General features: G+C 40.5%; 2 protein-coding genes across 2 annotated transcripts in view; both read left to right on the forward strand.

The window, feature by feature from the left end:
* The window catches only part of ehhadh (enoyl-CoA, hydratase/3-hydroxyacyl CoA dehydrogenase), a 10,937-nt gene extending 7,478 nt beyond the window's left edge, over positions 1 to 3,459 (forward strand). The window contains 3 exon segments of the mRNA XM_072397161.1: positions 135 to 476; positions 820 to 1,449; positions 1,452 to 3,459. Coding sequence (XP_072253262.1) covers positions 135 to 476; positions 820 to 1,449; positions 1,452 to 2,068 — 1,589 coding nt within the window. The 3' untranslated portion in view covers positions 2,069 to 3,459.
* Positions 3,460 to 4,019: 560 nt separating this feature from the next.
* On the forward strand, positions 4,020 to 20,665 carry LOC140319506 (UPF0524 protein C3orf70 homolog B). The gene is made up of 2 exons (XM_072397166.1): positions 4,020 to 4,571; positions 18,308 to 20,665. Exons 1-2 carry the CDS (start codon positions 4,388 to 4,390, stop codon positions 18,994 to 18,996), a joined length of 873 nt encoding a protein of 290 aa, XP_072253267.1. The 5' UTR covers positions 4,020 to 4,387; the 3' UTR covers positions 18,997 to 20,665.
* The last annotated feature ends 687 nt before the right edge of the window (positions 20,666 to 21,352 follow it).

A 21,352-nucleotide genomic window follows, 5' to 3' on the forward strand; every position in this document is an offset into this window, starting at 1 on the left:
ATACCCGAACTTGCTAAGTGCTGGATGACAGATTTGACATAGTAGTAAAAAAAAAAGGACCCTATGGGCAAATGGAATAGTCTTTCTAAAAGGGTCTTTCTTTTGGAGTCACTTCGTCAATTTCTCTTTCTCAGGAAAATCACTGGATGCGTGTCGCATAAGCACTTATCCATGCCCACAGCCCCCTGATTCGGGTGCTTTCTTTGAAATGGCGATGCAGCAGGTGCATCAGAACGCCCGTGGAGCCATAGCACCAGTTGCATGTGTCCAAGCGGTGCATGCAGCTGCCTCTCTGCCCTATGCTCAAGGTATGAAGCGGGAGAAGGAACTGATGGACACTCTCTTCACCTCTGGCCAGGCCCGTGCTCTGCAGTATTATTTTTTTGCTCAGAGAGCTGTCGGCAGGTGGAGCACTCCCAGCGGATCCCGGTGGGACACAAGCAAGCCCAGGCCTGTGCACAAAGCAGCTGTCATTGGTGAGTTTTGAGCATTTAATTTCTTTTTGTGTTGAGCTGTCTTAATTGGGGCTAACACACTGATTCATAAAGCTGGGTGTGAGGCATGTTCAAATTCACATTGCCTTTGGAAGCTAAGCCCTCATTTACAGTTCATCTGAGTTTAATGGATGAACTCTCTCTTCCCTGCAGGGTGGATTGGCTATATGACAATCTGCATATTTGGAGCTCAGCAGCTTGTGCATTAATATTGCAAGCTTTGAAAAATCTTCACTCGATGCAGCCTGACTAAAACTATTTAGAGAATATACTATATTTTATCAGAGACTTCAGTGGTATTCAACTTATGATTTTGTCCTCTTAGGTCTTGGCACCATGGGTAGAGGTATAACCGTGGCTCTTGCACAGGCAGGGTTGTCGGTTGTTGCTGTGGAGACCCATGAGAAGCTGTTGATGGAGGCAAAGCAGGCAGTTTCAGGCATGCTGGAGCGAGGAGCCAAGAGACGTGGGGTGGTCCCTGCATATGATAAGATTAGTTACAGCTGCAACATCCGACCTGTGGCAGATGTTGACCTTGTCATTGAAGCTGTGTTTGAGGACATGACTTTAAAGAAGACCATCTTTCAGCAGCTGTCTGAGATTTGTAAACCAGGCACATTCCTGTGCACAAACACCTCCGGGCTTGACATAGACCTGCTGGCCTCTCAAACCCACAATCCAGAGCTGGTGGTTGGAATGCACTTTTTTGCTCCAGCCCATGTCATGAAGTTGCTGGAAGTGGTGTATGGACCCCGGTCATCTCCTCGAGCCGTGGCCACTGCCATGCAGCTCGGAAAGAAAATGGACAAAGTGAGCGTGGCAGTTGGAAACTGCCGGGGCTTTGTAGGGAACCGCATGCTGAAGCCATATTTGGAACAAGCTTTCTTCTTATTAGAGGAAGGAGCCACACCAGAGTTGGTAGATGGAGTTCTGGAGGACTTTGGATTTGCCATGGGGTTTTCAGAATGTCCGACCTCTCTGGGCTTGATGTTGGCTGGAGAGTCAGGAAGGCAGATGGCTTGGTGGTGCCTGAAGCTGAAGGACCATCAGCTAGAATCCGTCACGGCTTCAGGTACAGCCCACTGGGAGACCTGCTTTGTGAGCAGGGACGGTTTGGTCAGAAAACAGGAAGAGGATGGTATCAGTATGACAAACCTGGTGGTCGGGTAGCTAAGTCTGACCCATGGCTGCACAGCTTTCTGGAAGAGTACCGTACCCAATACGGCTTGGCGGCACGCCGCATAGACCACCAGGAGGTGCTAGAGCGCTGTCTTTATGCCCTAATAAACGAGGGCTTCCGCATTCTACAAGATGGAATAGCTGCAGGACCCGAAGACATCGATGTCATCTATGTGCTCGGCTACAGCTGGCCCCGGCACCGTGGGGGCCCCATGTTCTACGCCGGCATGGTGGGTTTGACCAACGTCCTAGAGAGGCTGGAGCACTACCACCAGGTGCACCCTGATGTGCCCAGCCTGCAGCCCTGCAGCCTGCTCAAGAAACTTGTGGCCAATGGCAGCCCACCTGTCCACAGGTGGAGGGAGTTCATCAAGAAAATCCACAGCCAGCTTTAAACAGTTTAGCTTTAACAATCTTAAACACACGTGTGTGATCTTATATGCTGATTAACCAAATGGTTGTAAACTTACGCTGCACTTTGCAACCCAGCGAGGCTGATTCATTTCTACTTTACTGTATTTATGGGTGATTACGTAGAGGGCTGCATTATGTGCGCCGAGGGACCAGTTTCATAGAAACACTTTCACAATAGATGTTCAAACCAAACACTTGCACAATAGATGTTCAAACCAAAACAGCCAATTCTGACTTAGCAGACATCATAGACATTTTGTCAGAATCAGATGTTGAGCCAGTTTGCTATATCAACATGAGAAAAACTTTATTGATCCTTGTTGAAAGATTTACTTCGATTTCAGTCGCTCAGCAGTTTGAGTAAAAGGAAATGCAAATGATGCAGACCCTACATGTATTAGTGATGTTAATTGTAACAACAAATCAATTGAAAAGGAAATGTTCTAAAGCACAAATAAATAATGTAATTGTAAACAGCAGTTTCAAAGCAGAATATGGAGATCTGCAGAGTGCAGGTAATATTAAAGTCCTTGAAATGTAAATGAACAGTAACGAAAGTGAAGGTTTTAAAAATGATAGCCTCAACAGAAAGTTGAAGCTAAAATTAAGCCCCCATCCTCTACACTACTGTGTTGTGGACTTATTCATCACCTAAAAAAATATGTCACACTATCCTATGCAATCTGTTGATTATATTATTGTTTATAACAATTTTTCCTCTTTGTATCTCCACATGGGGCTCGACAAAATTCTTGAAACAGCTTCAAATATACCACAACAACTAGAAACCTTTTAGCAGCCAAAATAATCAATCATGATGGTCTTTGTGGGGTTTGAATGTATTGCAGGATTTTTCATATGTAGGACTGTAATAATTGAGCCGGCGAAAATGACATATTTCCATCACTAGATCCATGTCATGTAACATCATAATTTGAAATGAATATTGTCATAGAATATCAATAGAAAAAGACCAGAAATGTTAATATCAACTGTCATTTGTCAGCTGAAATTTGACAATTTTGACAGCCTCTATACACAATCTTACCATATTTTAATTAATATACATATTACCATATGTTAATTCACTTTATTTCCTTTTTTTAAAAAAAAGAAAGAAGAAACACTGAGATACAAGAATTTGAAGTTTGCCTAATCTGTAACTAGAGGTTTCTATTGTGACCACAGGTTTAATCTACTACTCTGAGAAATGTGACATTTAAATAAAGTGTTTATTTTTTCTATATGATTTATTATTTTCCAATATACTTTAGATAAGTTTTTTAACTGTATGTGAAATATGATCAGATATTTGAATAAAGACGTGTTATACACAGTGTATTGTCCTGTTTGTGGCACATGATGTACATTATTACTGCAGCTTTTGTCTGACTAGTTAATTGTCGATGGCATTTCATATTTTTCATTTAGTCAGGAAAACAAACAGACACCTATAGCTCTGGTGTCTTGTGTTTTCTGTAGGCTCAGTGACTGAGGAGAACTGAGGGAGACACACAGCTTTAAAGCGCTTTAACATAAATCCATGGCTCATTCTCAAGTAAATCTCAATCTCATGTCCATAATTGAACAGCTGTTAAGGTTGCCACCTAGCGGATGGAGACTGACAACGAGCAGCTGGATGATTTTGCTTTAAAATGCTAATTTTTGTCTGCAGCTACCGTATCTCTAAAACATTTAATTGCAAGAAACTGTCTTTTAGGAATCCTGTGTGGTTTTCTCTTCAACATTTTTGCTTTAAAAGAGGATTTGTGATACCAATACTTTAATGTGCATTGAAGATTGCATCAATATCAGATTCAGACCTTGATCTTTGAAGTTGTTAGAGGAGCTGATGAAAGACTGTGTGCGTGTTTGAAGTGCGAACAGCAGCTGGCTTTGTTTTTGAGGGCTCCTCCCGTTATGTTATGAAGTTCAGATGCGCGCCGTTGTTCGGTGCGCGCGTCACCAACCAGCGCACAGCTGAGGAGCTTCCCGACGCGAGGGGAGGATGGAGAGATGTGCGGGTCACGATCATCGAAGGCTCTGAATATGACATTACACGTCGCCAGCTGACGCCATTCCACTTTAACAGGACGCGTTTCCACCCTTTGTGTCCGCACTAAACGTGCAGCTGTGGATTCAGACATCCGGCGCCGTGTTTCGCGTCTGTCTCCCAGTTGAAAAAGCTACGTGGACCGTTATACCTCGACTCGGTCCCCGACGTTTTATGCCTTAGTTTCCTCCGCAAGACCGTGTGTGCGTTATTTATTTATTGTTTCTTTAATCCGGGAAATGTTGGCATGGCCGCCTCGGGAGCACATAAGTGTCCGAAGAGTGAGAAGTTGGACGAGGCGCAGGCTTTGGCCAAGAGCTGCGCGGGGAGACCAGACTTCCTGCCTTGTGATGGACTCTCCATCTGCGCTACGCACAGCCACGGGAAATGCTTCAAGCTGCATTGGTGCTGCCACTTGGGCTGGTGTCACTGTAAGTTTGCTTTGCATGGTTTAATAGTGATCTGTACCACCAGAAGTGAAAGGAATATTTGTGCCACCGAAGGCAAAAAAAGCTAACCAAACAAAAACAAAACATGCTGGATATTTGTTAATCATATTTATGCCTTGAATGTAAATGGGAGACACGCTTTTACATGGACATATTTATTTGATTATGAAAAAGTTTAATGTGAAATAGAAGTAAACAGAGGTTTGTCATCAGATCGCAGCTTAAGGTGCACAGGGATAATATTTTCTGCCCTAGGAAGAAACACATGACATTTTAGATTTAGTAGAATTTATAGATAGATTTCAAAGACTTGCTGTGTGCACTTTCAAAATCACGAAATTGAGGCTTGAGCAGAGCGCAAGCCTAAAACAGACTCATTACTATGTCTAGTATAACAGTCGAGGCTGAGCAACTCGTAATCAGGGAAATTAGTGCCTCAGGTTCTCGTTTTGTTTTTGAAGACTGTGTCAAATTGATGTTTGACACAGTCTCGTGACTGAGACGCATATCTGAATCATCACTTTCATTTCTAGTTTAAAGGTTAAGTCGGGTGATGTTCTTCATTTTTCTTAATGCCTGGAAGTCCCGTGAAATGTCAAAACCAACCGCGGATTGATCCTGTTAATAAGTAAAATATTATCGCCTAACCATGATGAAAGCACATCCCTGTTTTAGCAGGTGCTTTCATCATTACTCTACATGATATTTTAAACAAACACCAGGGCAGCCAGGGTGTATTAATCCACGTCTGAAAATAGTCCCCAACACAAATCTACTCCTACATTTTGTTAATTGTTTTAGGAAACTGCGGAGCTTTAAAACACACAGGCAAGCACAAAGTCGGGTCTTTAATTCGAGTTTTCAGTAGGGTAGAGGACCTGAGGCTTGGGGCTGACCCTGCAGGGAGGTGGAGCAGAGGAGCATTTGAACCCCCCCCACCCAACACACACACACCATTTTGTTCAGAGGATTCTTAAGAAAAGAAAATATGTCATTTGACACCAAGTACATTTTCTTTGTCATGTCCTATTCACATAATCACAGCCTTGCAAAATATCATGCCGTCTAATAACTTGCACTGTCTGTCTTCAGTCGTAAAGCATTTTGTTTGTATCATTTACTGTACAACATAATCTTAGTATTTATTTCTACACACCATTACACTGGCTATGTTGGGAATTAGTTCAGTAAGGCTGCAGGTCCACTGGAACATGGACAATTTTCTTGTCACTTTGAGAAGTGTCAGTGGCATTTTCAACACTCTTGTATACCTCCGACACTTCTTGTATACCTGACACTTCAACATCAGTGCATAGTCCCAACAGCTGCGCCTGAACCTGGCAGGGTGTCCATCTTTTTGTGCTGCCCCAATTTATCCCCTCCTCTTCCGGCTGCCCTGAAAATCCACAGATCAGTGTAAGACACAATCACTATCTCGTCGTCAGCAGTCACTCGGGGCTTACAGTGTGCAACTGCAGAAGTCACATTGTAATCTTTGCAGTGTAATCGTTGGATTTAGATCCCCGCCTCCATCCAGACTGAGCCAGGCGATATTGAAATATTAGATGTGGCAGAAAAATGATGAATTCCTTCCAGTGCAAATCCCATTCAGTGTTGCATCATTTGTAAACACTTAGACTTGCCCCTCCTCTTGGATTTGAAATGGATCTGGATGAAAATGTGCCACAAAGCAGAAGTGAAGCCCTTCGTCAATAAATTTAGACTTACTGAGGAGAAACAACCAAACACATCACAATGGATCTTCCCACCTTTGTTTCACTCGCCACTGCAATTTAGTTTCCCCATGCAGGACAGTCATGCACCAACACTGAAAATAAACCAGCTTAGACTGCTGAATCAGGCAGAACCAGGGCTCCTGCTGAGAAATGTATACCAGCCCACTTTTGCATACGACGCCTCCCTGCTTGGCTCAGCTTGCTTGATGCCCTTCTTCTTTCCAGAAATGCAGAATAACTCGGGATGCGAAAGAACAAAATGTTGTAGTGCCCTTATCTCGTCACATTTTCATTTTGAATGTGCCTATGATTTTCGCCTAGAGTTTAAACTTATTCTGAAGCCTATGATTGTGCATTCACCACAGGGAGCTTTGCTAGACTGACTTTTTAATTACATTTTTAATAGGTTTCCTGGAAAACAAACAGAAAAGGTCACAACGTAGTAAGACTTGTCTGAGCATTTCAATTCTCAAACACAAATTATTTCCATTATCTCGGAGCAGTACGGCGTGATTACCTGTGACTTAATTCCTTGCTTCTCTCATTTCTTATGTACCTGGAAACCGAGTAGCTCCTTAATGCTCTTAGTTTGACTGTTTTCCATTAAAATGAAGCTTCACTGGCAGAGAAAATGGAGAACAGAAAACAGAAACTGGATGTAGGTGGAGGCAAAGTTCCCAGGTGGTGACAAGAACATCAGTCCAAACCTCTCTTTAGCAGTAATTAGCTGTGTTTAGTGTCACTACCAATATGTCACATATGATGAGAGCTTTCCCTCACAGCATCACTACAACCACCTGGTCTAAATGTGTTTTCTCTCATTTTATCTTCTACTAACTGATTACAGCTACCAAGCAGACTGATGAACTACTCATTAAGAAACGTGAACAGGGGCTATTGAGTCTCGTCAGTCTCCTTGTTCTTTGTCAGCACTTATTTTGAAGGCTGGGACTTATACTCTCTGTCTCTGGGATCTCTCTGTCATTCTCATCTGTCTCGCCACACAGGTGTGAGCTCTCAACTGTTCCTAAAGCAAACTATGAAGGTTTGCTGGCTAAAGTGCTGCCCAGTATCGACTTTGGTGACCGATCCAAAATTTACTGCAGTGCTGAATCATAGAATTTTTCAACCATTATTATGGGATCGATAAATTGTCAGCATAGTCCTGAGGGGAGGTTCTTGATGGATTGTTCATGTTTGCCAGCCACAGCTTTTCAGTCTTTAATTGCTGCCCTGTCAATTATGGAAGCAGAGAAGCACTAGCAAAGCTCAACAAGTCTGTTTGGATTTCATCCCACAGTCCTTATTTGAGTTACTATCGTCCCATCACAGTCCAATGAATAAGAACTCTAGAAAACACAATGAAGAGCTTTGAAATTTCAAATTGAACTTCTGCTGATCCACAAGGGGGAAACGTCACTTGTCACAAAAGAGTTCAACTATTGTGAAAATGCTATGTTAAATGCTGCTTGAGTTAAATTCAGCTTTGTTGTGGTAATAATGTGTTTTGAAAAAGCAAAAAGCAGCAAACTATCTCAACTTGTTTCCTCTATTTTGTAATCTAACATGTGGAATCCTCAAAGCTCCCCCACAACATTTCTCACCCAATCTGGTATTAGGATGAGGTGTTTTGTGAGCATTGTTTGTCTTGCATCAACCAAGATACAAACAAGTGGCCTTTTTAATAACAGAATTGTATAAGAGCATAGTTAAAATGAACGACAGCTGAGTTCTGCTCAGAGGTGTTGTTCATGTTGCCTCATGTTGCCACATAATGATGGTTTCTTGATTTTGCTTATCTGCTGATGGAGCATCCATAGATCACAGCTGGTATAAGCTGAGTGGTCTGATAAGAGCCAGTAACGACAGGAAGATTGAGCACAGTGGCCACAATCTCTTTCAGTTAAACAGTTTGACCAAAAACTAAATTAAAGACAGAAAAGAGAAAACTGTCATTAATAACACTTACAGAGAAATTCCAACAATTTCACACGGCAAAGTCTGATTTACAGGTTTTGGAGAAAACAACGGGGAGGGGAATAGTTTGAAGCTTGTTGCTTAGAGGAAGTGTATGTATTTTGATTGATCAGCTGCTCTGACGTCAAACTGAGTCACGTCAGTTCTGGCTGTGAAGTTAGAAAGAAGTGAGCTAATTGGACTTCAGTAGCTGCTCCCCATCTTTGCCTCATACAGGGCTAATCTCTAACTTTTACCTCATTTTGACATGTCGACACTTCCTTTTCTGAGTGTGTTCCCAGTGAAAAGTACCACTACATAAAGTAAATGTATAGTGTACTCATTTGGGTTGAATGCTGTGTCCTTCTCATCCACGGTTTCCTCTAACATAGCTTGTGGAAGAGAAAGAACTACCAACCAGTTTTCAGACTGTCGAAAAACATGTAGCTGGATGGAAATAGCAATGCTACTAGTCCAGTCAGCTTTTTTTTTAAAAAATGTTTAATGACTGCTCGCATTGTGGTTGAAAAATAACTCCAAAATTAGATCACTTCTGCTGACTTGGAGATATGACCTGACTGTGCTCCACATCCTTCCTGCATGTTCCATGTCATAATATGTTGCTACCACAGCTGTGCGAGGTATACAAAATGATCAGCTACATCATGGCGCAGGGCTTTCTGGGTAGTGATTGGCATACTAAGGTACATCTTTGTTTTTATGAATGCTGCTTTAATAGTAACCATGAAAACACAGAGACACCAAACAAATGACGTGAGATTTAAGAAAAAGAAGAAAAAAAACACTCATACATGGACAGGTAAAGCTTAAGTGCATAATTCCTCACTATGAGAAGATGAACAAGCAAGGGAATAAGCGCTACTTTGAGTAAACAGAGGGAATTATCTGGCTTAATCCTCTCAGATCCTTCCTGCCAGCTTAATGCAAACATCAGCTATAATCTTGCCCCTATTTTGTAACTCACACATTGGATAAGTAATCAGTTGTACTGCTCTTAAGAGTCACAACTGGCTGAGGTGAAGCTGCTGCTGTTTATTGTTTTCTACAAGTTTAGGTGGCTCTGGTGAAGACACAACTCATAGAAGTCTGCGCAGTTATCTGTATCAGTGTTTCATCTGTGTTAATGAGATGTTATGTCTTTTTAGAGGTAAATTAAGTCATGGCACATGAGCGCACATTTCATTCACCCATTCATTCTCCCTTCTCGCTTCATGTACAGTTTTTGCTCTGTGGGAGGGAACCAGGATACTAGGAGAAAATCCACAAAGACACAGGCTGAACATGCAAATTCCATACAGAAAGTCCCAGCTGAGATCAAAGCAGGAAATGTCTTGTGAGGCAACATTTCTAACCACCATCAAATGCAGATTTTGTTCAAAAGTTTTGATTAAGGTTTCAACCAGCCTTGCAGGTGGAACAGATTTTTCATTAGTCTTGCTCTACCACAGTGAGGGTTCTCCATGAACCATCTTAATATGTTGGATTTTATGTATGTGTCCACCATTGTATCGCCCCTGTCCAGCAGACCTACAATGCCTCTTCTTTTAATTCACACTTTATTTTCCTAACCCACTGGCTGATAAGTTTAAGAGATGTTTAATATCTTTTTCGTTGTCGATGCCCAAGGCAGGGATTGTTCTTTTGCTTTGAACCTTGACAACATTGCTGAAAGCAGGAGACTCGTACAAAAGAAATCACCTCAGTGCCGTGCAGAATTAAACAGGGATATCATATAAATAAGTTGCTTAAGTTGGATGAATTAGTTTTTTTTATATATATATTTCTTTATCCATTTCTTTATTTACAATCAGTGTAGTTCATATCATTTGCCTGTCTTATCACTGGAGTTTCAAAATTAAACACATTGTGACTGTGGGGAAAGTTTTGCATTACTTATGTACCACTGTTCCTTCACTTAAAAAAACTTGCTGTTTTGGGGGTCTTTCTGTCTCTATTTGAGGGAGGGAATTATGTGTTGAGTTTTGTTTCCACAGTGAAGAAGCTGCTTTCTACTGCCATTGCCATACAGTGGTGCCAGCATGTGACATTTATTATTATTAATGTTATCATTATTATTAACAGTAATTGTAGTATTTATTTTCTGTTCACAGTGACACAAAATGAATTACATGGAGGGATATTTTTACTTTTGAGTTATGTGGTGTGGATTAATTTAATTTTCAACCAAAAGACACAGATTTGTCTGTATTTCAATGTTTGGTTAAAAATTGGGCATTTGGATAACTTTTTAGTGTATGGACACACATCTTAGCTTAAGATAGACTTTTAACATGACTTTAACAAGTAAAACATTTTCTGCCCGGTCCCATCCAGACCAGAAACTACAAAAATACAATTGATAAACAACAAAGTTGCGGAATGTTCATTTAACAAAAGAAAATAATGAATAAAAAGCAAAAACATTCAATATCAGTGTGCACAGTATACCAATGCTGAAGTATAGCAATGAAAGTATCCAAAATTAGACAAAGTATGTCTGGTCAACTGCAGTTCAACTGAATTAGGCTAGATTTTGAAATGGAGGCACAATTCAAATTCAAATTATGTTTGTTACAGTACAGAGAAAACATTTTCATTTTTCATCAAGACTAAAGACCTCACTCTGTGTTTCAAAGTGGGTGTAAATCTGGAACAGCCCCTACCGAGGCATGCGAGAAACAGGAAAAGAGTTCCACGTGATGCTGGGTCAGGCCATCCTCTTCACTGAAACCTGAAACTTGTGTTGCTGCCTCTGCTGAAGCCCCTTTGTTGGCCAGATTTAAACACAAAGAGCAGCGGATGTGTGAGCGGGCTGTATCTACCGGCCAACTGGGTGTAGCAACTGTTATGAAGAATGATAGCAATCGGCAGTAATAACTGCTTTTGTCAGTGGGTTTTTATCAGCATGCTGCTTCAAACTGATGTGTTTAGCATATCATTCTGTACATAAAGACTGCTTGCCCCAGCTCAGACATACAAAACAAAAATGAGGGAGTTGCGAATGAGTCAGGCTGCTAAAGCTTTGATTTAAGTCAATATTACAACAAGACATTCCGTGTTAGACAACTCACAGTTGTGCATTTTGAATGTATATACAAAGCTTATCAGTGAACCTTCCTCTCAGTAGATAGATGGACTGAAATGTTGACATGGAGTAATGTCGAAGGTCTGTAATGGAGAGTGAGAGACTGATGGCCTGCATGCAGCATTTTCCAGAGAAACTACCTCCTGTATTAAACTAGAGTGAGCAGCCCGCGGCCAGGCACAGGCCCAGGAGAGAGCAGAGAAGGCTTACAAGATGGAGATGGGTGGCAGCAGAAGAGTGCTGTACTTCCTCTTCCAGGGATGAATACCCTGTCCTCCCACTTCCTTATTAACCTCTAGGACTCTCTCAATTCACCATAAAACATTTTGTTGCTGTGTTAAACATGGCCTATCTGCTTGTTTCATCACTTGAACAAATTTCGTTGTACCACCCCGTACAGTGACAAGAAAGACTATTCTCTATTCTCTAAAACTAAATAACTGCTGAAAAAGAGGACATTTTATGAATTTGTCATACCTTTGTACTTTTTTTAGAGGGGTTAGAGGGAGTCATTCCCTGTTTGTCACTGCTGAAATCCTGTGTGGATAATTACAGTTTATAAATGAAACACTGTCATTATTTCAGTGCCTTATTTATGTCTCCAGTTGTTAATTAACTACTTCATCTCTCAGAATGCTTCTCAACAGTCCCTAGTGAACTGGTTGCTCTTAGCTGGACTTGATTGTAATGTGATGAAAGGTTGTGCCAGTCGGGCTATTCTCCCCACTCAAAGCACAACATTTCCTGCTGCTGGTCAAATGAGTCTGCTGGCAGTACAAAACATCATGTCTCTGTTTGTGCTGAAAAGCTGGTAATCTGGGATCCTGAAGAACTGACAAAAAGATCTGACATTTGCTTTTGAAGGAACAGAGGGCTGTTTTTGTTGATTATCCTGTCAGACTTGAAGCAGGACAAGAAATATCCTTTGACATCATGTTGACTGCCCATAGCCAGTTATCAGCATTGATAAAGTGCACCACAAAACTACAAAAGGGAGCAAAGATATATTCAAGGCAAATTATCATTTAGAACTCACTTTAAAGGAAAATACAATAATAAATACTGCAACTGTTTTGCCTTTTTGGCCCAAAATTACACTTAAAGACCACAGATGGCAAGATTTGCTAAGGTAAACAAAATCTGCTATAAGACTTTTACTGCATTACTCATTCCAATGTTGTTCAAAGACTATTTAACACATCAATGGACTACAACAGTGCACAAAGTGACATGCTTTTTCATTGCCATGATCACGCATGGTTTGAAACCAACTGAATAGGCATGGTAATGAAAGCATCAATGAAGAAGAAGAAGAAGTTTATTATTTATAAAGCTGAGATACTCATCAGAGAAGGAGAATAAAAAAGGTTTTCTTTGGCGATCTCAGTTCTGTAATATTGAACAGAACAAAAACTGCTGAATTAAAAAAGTGTTCAGCTCTGTAAGTTCGGATCAAAAGGCCCTACAGAGATTAAAAAAAAGAAGAAATGGTTGGATTATAAACCAGTGGCCAAAACGTGCATCAGCTCACACATAACATCAGGGCTTTGGCAGAGGACCTACGTGTCCTGGTTTATCTGCAGTGGATGAACAAACAAGCCTGTGCAGCATACAGTCTCTGTGAAGATGAGTAGGAAGGAGACTCAGTTATACAGATGGATCCTGGTATGTATGCTGCTTTCCTAAATGTTCCTCTGGAAGCCTTTAAGACAATCTTGTGCCAGAAAATCACAACAATCTCCACGTACTCATTTTCAAGTCTCACCAGAGAGGTCTTTTACAGCCATTACGCACACCGCATAGGTGCAGTTATTTATAGCACCCACAACTGCTTTAAAAGTAAAAAAGTGTACTGTCAAAATTGATTATGAGTAACAAAATCAGAAAAAACATCACTATTCTACTGAGCAAGCTGCATGAAAATGTCTTCATTTTATGGTAAATTGTATGGGCTCTTTTTCAATTTCCATCTCATATCAGGATTACTTTTCTATGAAATCATGTGCATGCATGGTCTGAAGAAGGGGTGAGGGGCACCACTCTCACCGAACGTTTTTCTTTTGTAACAATTGTGTGAAAGAAAAGGCGTGCTTATGTTTTTTGTGCGAACTCATCATTTATGCATCTGGCCTCAGCCCTTTGTTAGTATGGAAATACAAACACACAGGGAGCCAGTGCAGAGGCCACTTAACAGCTGACACTGTCATGTGAGGACTACAGGGGGAAACAATAGCTCCATGTAGATAAAACTGCATGGATAGAAATGTTGGTTTGTGCTGATTTCACTGCCACCGAACATTATAAACTCTATTGCTACATGGAAATCACTCTCTCATCTGTCTATTTTAATTTTTGGACACTATTGTTGACATTCATGTGGGACATTGTCAGTGCAGCTTGATCCATATAGGAGGGAAGAAATGTGCAGCAACTAACATTTTGACACAGAAATATAAGGTGCCCTGTGCCCTGAAAAGTGGAATAATCGCAAAATTAATCATATTTCAATCATTTTGTTGGATATACATGAACCATTTTTTTCATGACTCCCAGCATTAATTTAAACCCCCGTTTTGTGCTTGTAAACATGCTGAAGCTTTGAGAAAGTCCAGTTTAAGTCACGCTATGGTGTCTTTGTGCATTAAATATGCCAAACAGCAAGTATGAATAAAATTTAAATAAAATGCTAAATAAAAATGGAATTAAAATTCCATTTTACAAACATAACAAACAAACTACTCACAAACAAACTACAAACTCGAAAGTCCTCCTCATCATGTCATTGTAAACAAAAAAAAATAGAATTAAGAATGATACCATATATATTCAAAGCATTTCTGCTATTTATAGATGCAGTAAAAGCTTTTTAAAGTTGTGAAAAATTACAATTCCCCACTCCTTCTCAGATGCCTAACAATGGTTTGATCCAGATGACCCCTGAACGGCATTTGTCAGAGACAACTTAGCTCGGGTGAATAACTACTTTGCAAAGATTAATGTAATATAAAGAAAGTAGGAGACATTTTGCTTTATAACTAACTATTAAAAGAATATAACCTTTTTAAAATTTTAACCAGACAGCACTTTGTTGCAATGTGAAGCTGTGTCCCTAAAGCAAATTAGGCAAGAGAGCTATTCACACTTAAGGTCATTAAATTTTCAAGTGATTTTTTGTTGCCAATACCAGATTTGTTTTCACACCAAAATACTATGCCCCCTCCGCATTTCCGACAGAAGTTTCCATCCTTGCACAAAACAAACTCTCCTTTGTTCAAATACCCAAATGAATAAACTATGTTTCGTGACCACTCCCTGAACTACTGTGAGATGGTACTGTGTTTCATTATAAACAAGCAAAACCTATATTTAGATGCATTAATAATTGCCAAATATGTTGTCTGCATCCTTTCACTGAATCTATTTTCATTAAATATTTTAAACCATGTATTTTTTAGTGTGCACCCTGTGTGCAGTCTTCTTTTTTTAGCCTACCTTTGTTGCAGTCCAACATTGGTTTTGCTTCATACAAGGATTCTCTCATCTTTATTTTAGCCAGACTCCTGTAAGTGAGATTAATTGCACACACACCATTCTGTCCCTCGGGGCTGGCAGACACAGTGATGTTTCTAACTAACTGCAGACACCCTGTAAATTTACATACTATCTGTGTTTCTCCTGCAAGGCAGCAAGAGACAGCCAGTGTTGGTATAGCATTAGCTCCATATGTCTGTGTGCGTTGTTGTCCGGCTGGGCATCTGTCTGTTCCTCAGTAGCTCTTGGTATTTGAAACTCCAGATGGATGAATTCAATTAGATGTAACATGCTGAAAACTAAATGTCAACACATTGCCTTTTAGAGCGTCAGCTTTCATTTGCTGCCGTTCTCTTGTCTGCCTGAATGAGCTCACCTCGTTCTAAACATGGGCCACTGAGTTTGCCTCATTTAACAAAGAGCAGCTACTGTTTTGTCTGCATTGACATGAGCTCCTGTGTTTTATGTTAACAGCATTAAGATGTAAAGCTTCAGCCACAGCCTCTTTTAGCCACTGTACATGGATGGCTAACGGAACCTCATTTAATTACAAGGTGGTCAAATGAAAGAAAACTATTCAACTACTGTGCAGCTCATTGGTTAATCTCATCATTTTGCCTATTCAGCAACACAAAAGAAAGCCCCTTTCCTACTTTGAAGAAGCTTGATGTTTTAAGTATAACCTGGGAAAAGCTTGTGACAGAATGGATCCCCCCATATGGTAAAACAAAAGACAAGGACAGCTAGCGTGAAAGGAAGTGATGCGTAATCCTGTCATCTTCTGTAGTTTCTCTTTCTCTTTTGGGAGCCAGTTTAACACACATCTGAGCTACACATTTCAGGCAGCACAGCTCTTCGTTGGAGGCAGTGGGATGTAAACAATGAACAACATTGGAGCAGACAGTTAGCACTATAAAACCCAGTGCATGAGCCGTCCAAGGTAGAAGGTGTTAAAAAAATGTAGAAATGAATAAGATCTCTTTCTAAAATAACTGTATGATCTTTATCTCATTGAGAAATAACGTAAGGTGAAATAGCACAGCATTGATATCCGGTTGTAAGTCAGTAGTACATTAATTTGAATATGTAAAAGCTGTTGTTCATGTATCCCTTTTTTTGCATCCTTGAATTGAGTTTTGAATCAGTTTTGATTAGAATGATTGTTACACGGCTGTGGAGGACTTTACAAGTTGGTAACTGGAAATAATTTTTTGGCAGCACAAAGTGCTTTGCAATGTGAAAATTGCTACTGACCCCAAGGAAGGACAAATAACTAGTGATCAAAGACAGAAGATTCATCAAGTGTCCTTGGCTGAGACTGAGTGAAAGCATTTGTTTGTGCATGTTTATTATGCTGACCTCACAGCGACCGATGAGGAGATGGCCAAGTGTGATTTAAAGTGATTGGAAGGGATATTTTAGAGCAACAGAACATTTTGTTTTGTAAAGTTGTTGATGAAAAATGCTTTCAAATGTTTTAATCAATGATCTGTGTTTGGTATTTATTAAATGCAGGGATGGATATCCTTTTTATATTCCTTTTTAAGTTAGGTGATGAATATGTTAGCAAATGGTGTTGTGTTATACAGCCAGAACACAGCAACATTAGCCATCCCTGAGAGATGTGCTTCTGTCTACCTGATGAACACAGTAAGTCTAATTTCAAGTTGGAATTGATTTAACCTTCAATTTATTATTTTGATACCTATAGGGATTTTTTTCCCTGTGCTTTTAATCCATATAAGTAGTATGCAGCTACAGTGCGGCACCCGCGTACCATCTCCAGCTCTGAGCCAGTGTCATGGTCAAACCCATTTTGTCAAAGGCAGAAGAATTAACCAAGCATGTTTTTGATGTTGGGAGACGTTCCCGGAGGAAACCCGCATAAGCGCTTCTTGGTCCTGGGTCTGGGTCCTTTTAATGTAAGGTGACAGTGCTAACCTCTTAGCTACAGCGCTGCTCACATTTTGTCCTCGCAGCCCTTTGTGTGTTTTCAGCAGCTCCTGTGGAAAATATCTGCCTCATTAGCTGTTAGATGCCTCACTTGCTAGTCATTCACATTGCGGTTTTGCACTTAGTAGGTAGTGACAAGGGTTTTAACATATTTAGACCTAAGGAGCTCTTTAAAAAGGTGTGAAATTAGCCTCGTAATACCTGAGGGTTTTCTGAAAAATTAAAAAGAATTTTCACTGTCAACTAAAACCTTTATATCTCAGCCTCTGAAAAAGGAAATGTTAAACCTTCTACTTTCATGGTAAAAGTGTGTCGTGAATATGATGACAAACTTTGAAAGGGAAAATAATTGTGGTTATAAAGATACCAGATAAACAAAAGACAGTGACATGATATGAATCGTATCATTTCAAGATAAAGTTTGACTTTAAATACTCTTAAATCTTAACCTGAATCCTAACTATTTTCTTCATGAGAAAGGATTGGCTGAATTTATGCTGCTATTTATATTATCCAGAATTTCCCTCAGTGCGAATAAAGTATCTTTTTATTAAAAATGTTCTGTATTATTTGGCTGGGTTTGGTTTTGGTGTTATTAACCAACAAGAAGCACAGCTTTGAAATCATAGCATGGTACTTTTAGGGACATTTCACATAATTTCAAAGTATTTTAGGTTTGTCGTGTCATTTCAGAGCTGTTGGGCCTCCAGTCTGAAAAGGTTGAATATCAGAACCACTGTGACCGCAAGACTTTCATCTGTTAAAGATTTGACTTTCTGGAGGTCTTCTTTGCAAATTTTGAAATAAATCCAGTAATGAGTCCAGATTACTGACTTTTTCTAAATTATTTCAGTGTAGCTGTATCTTGTAAGTCTGTCACATGACCCACCACTGTCACAGTATCATTGCTGTTAGATGAGACGTGTGGCTCATTAATGTCTTCATCTGAGTATATCTGATAATTATTCATGCCGAGGTAGAGTGAATTATGCGGAGTAACTTTTATGGGCTGATTGAGATTTTTATGATAATAAATATGTATTTATAATAAATACAACACATTTCAATGCCAGTGAAGGCGTTGGTTGCCATGGCAGCATCCCCTGCATTCAGATCAGCTCTGGGAATAAGCTGCCTTCTGATGAGAGCTGCAGAAGAGGGCAAATAAGCAGTGAAATGTCCGAAAACCAATTTAAACAGGCTGAAAAAATGCTGCATTGTTCTTTCATGCTGAGGTTAACTGCACACTCAGGGACAACAGCTCATTTTAGTGGGTATCACAGATTGTGGGAAACTATGCAATAGAAGCAAGAGAAAAGTTTATACACAGATAACGCTCTCTAGCAAGACTCCGTAGGATGAAACATATAGGAACATAACTAATTGTCATGATTTTTTTCATGAAATTCTGTTTTTCCCTGTTTTTTTTCTTTCAGGCAAGTATGTCTACCAACCCATGACCAATGTGTGCCAGCTGCCCAGCACAGCTGTGCCGCCTGTCGGTTCAGAGTGCAGCAGCACTATTGACCTGTCTGTCTCTCTGGCCGAGCGGTTCCTTAAGTTGGCTCCCAGCTTCCAGTCCCCGCCTCACCTGGAGTCACCCAAATACTGCGTCATTGCGGACCTCTTTGTGGATGACTACATTGTCAAACGAATCAACGGGAAGATGTGCTATGTGCAGCGCCCTCCGCCTCCTTTACCAGAACCACCTTGTCCTCCTACAGATCCTCAGCCTGCTGCAGATACACCACAGATACCCCTAAATCCCAATCAGCCTCAGCAACCAGTCAAGCCGCCTCTGCCACCGAGCCAGCATGCACCTGCCCCTGTGCAGCCAGTCCAACAGGTTTACAGTGAACACAAACACCCCTCACCTGTTGATAAGATAAAAGGCCCCAAAATGGACCACTGTTCCTCTCCATCCAGCTCTGAGGACTCCGGCATCAACGCGCTGGGTCTGCACTACCTGGAGTCCTGTGAGGAGGAAAGCGAGGAGGAGGATGACGAGTTGAGCACAGATGGAAACTCGAGCCCTGGCAGTCTCTGGGATCAGGACGACTGTTCTCTTCTCTCTCCTTCTAAGTCCATGATAGAAATCATCGAAAAGATTGAAACAACTGTGTAACTAACATGGCGTTGACATGGACGTCATCTGAGAGGAAGATCTACAGAGCATTCTCTCATAACACTGTAGGATTTATTTTACACAAACCAATAGGGAGCAAACCCCCCTCTAGCGCTTCGGCAGGGCTTTGCAGAGTTGTGTTTTGGGCTGAATTGGTTTCCTGCAGACTGTATGCCCACAACCTCACACAGCCTCTCTTCTATCCAACTTCCCTGCATGGAATACATTTCTAGAACATATAAAGGAGGAAGCACAAGAATATCAAGCACATGCACATTGGACCAAAATAATTCCTCTACACAGTTATACATTTATATAACTTAAATACAAAAGAAACTAGAGTAGACTTCAGAGGATAGTAAGAAAAAAAATAGGGGCTTTTCTGTGAGGCTTCTTAGCAGATATATTACTGGAGCTGAATTATGTATGAACAAAGATGGTATGTTTCATGATGATAATAAGCCGTTTTTATTCTTAGTGTTCTCCAGTTGTCAGTCTGTCAGACTTTGATCTAATTCAGCATTTCAAGTGGCAGATAAGTACACCATCCTTTGTTCTCTGGTCAGTGGCTCCACCCACACATATTACTAATTCTGACACTTGAGCGTAATGACTGCAAGGCCAGCTACCTATCATGAGCCTAAAGCACATCAGCCTTTTAGCTCGTTAATGGTTGACTCTGAGCTTGTTAGACTGACCTGCTTTTGTCCCATTAAAGAAAAGATTTCAGGCCCACAGTTTGTCTGCACTTTACTGATTCCATCACAGGCAATAGGTAGGTAGGTGAGTATTTGACAATCAAGGGTTACATGGAAGCACATTCCTATACTGGACTTGCCAGTGAGGACCAAGGCTACTTCTATTCATCAGGCTTCAACATATTATTCTTCTAACCGCCTTTTCTGGTCAAGCCTAACTGAGCTGCAGCACTGTTCAGGTTAAACTGGGACGTCAAGCAAAACAAGACTTGCACTCACCTCTGTTAGCAGCCAAGAATTTGAAACAGTGTCTCTGGCACAGCGGTAATGACAAAAGTGGGAGAGATGTCCCACTAGTAAGATTTATGATGTAGAGGAAATATATATAATTTATTCTTATTAACATATATTATATAACACCTGAATTGTTATTTGCTTCTGGGGCTCTTAAGTGTGGAATATATTGATATGCTGATTGAAGAGGAGGCTGAGAAAGAAGATTAGACTAGTATGTATTTGTGCTAATGGGCAGAAATGATCCCTTGTTGCATTTTATTCGAGGGAAATTACAGTATGAGATGGGGTGCTGAATACATGTTGTGATGTTGTGATTGATGAAATGAGCCAGCCCCTTATTAGTCAGTAATATTTTGTGGGGCTGGGTCTTATCAGTTTATTTTTGAATGTCTCAAGTGACTTACCGGAGAGTAATCAGCAAAGATCACCCAAATTCTCACAATTCAATAAGTATTGCTGCAGTTCTTTCAGCACTAGCTGTCAAAAAGAGTTGTTTCAATCAGCAGACAAATTCTGTGTCAGTTCTTCAAATAAGGTGGTTTTTTTTAGATTTTTTTTTTAGGGATAGCCCTTGACATCACCCTGAACAGAGTCTCTCTTAATGCAGTTTAAAACATATGTCATGTTCTTATTATTGTTATATTATTTTCATATGAATAAATCGTAATGAAACCGACTTTCTTCCTGTCTTGGTTTGTCTGCTGCAGCCAGCATTGACATTTCTGTATAAGAAGAACGTCCTCCACAAAGATGACTAATACTTTCCAGAGATGGGGTGGCATTGTGGAGTTCCAGTTAAATTGAGTCACGTCTTTAGCTGCAGATGTCATCCTCAGAAGCATCTTGAGGAATGTCCTTGATTTTTGCTTCATTGCTTCATGCTTTCATTCCCTCCTTTGAAACCTTTGCCTGCTCTGTGCTGCACTTGCACAGAAACATTTCAAAGAGAAAAAGTAGAATTGGATCACTACGAATAAAATTTATTATTATTAGTAGTATTAGTATTATTATGTCCTGTGCAACAGTTTTATGCAAGGTGTGAAATACTGGTTGGAGTAATTTCCCTCCACTTGTGACACCCAAGCTTCACCTCACTGTTCCGTACCAGCAATACAGGTGGAGCTCTGCCATGTCTTCTGGGCCTCCTTCCCAGACAATCTTCTCCACACATTGTCTGGAAGCTGATTTTATGAAAGACCATACAAGTCTCACCTTGACTGCATGCAGAGATTGATTTCTCCATGCTTCTTTTTCACACTGGCATTGTGTCTATTGATTGTTTTAGAAACCCAAGACAAGGATGAAATGCTAATCAGTTTATAAAAATGTACGTTCACCATCCTGCGCTGTGAGGAGGAGGA

Source organism: Leuresthes tenuis, unplaced genomic scaffold (genome assembly GCF_036924035.1).
Source record: "Leuresthes tenuis unplaced genomic scaffold, fLeuTen1.0.hap1 SCAF_12, whole genome shotgun sequence".
Taxonomy (NCBI): Eukaryota; Metazoa; Chordata; class Actinopteri; order Atheriniformes; family Atherinopsidae; genus Leuresthes; species Leuresthes tenuis.

Excerpts from the sequence above, each read along its gene's own strand:
- LOC140319506 (XM_072397166.1), top strand. The coding sequence starts at position 4,388 with ATGGCCGCCTCGGGAGCACATAAGTGTCCGAAGAGTGAGAAGTTGGAC. Across the intron at positions 4,572-18,307 it reads CCACTTGGGCTGGTGTCACT|GCAAGTATGTCTACCAACCC; the intron begins GTAAGTTTGCTT and ends TTTTTCTTTCAG.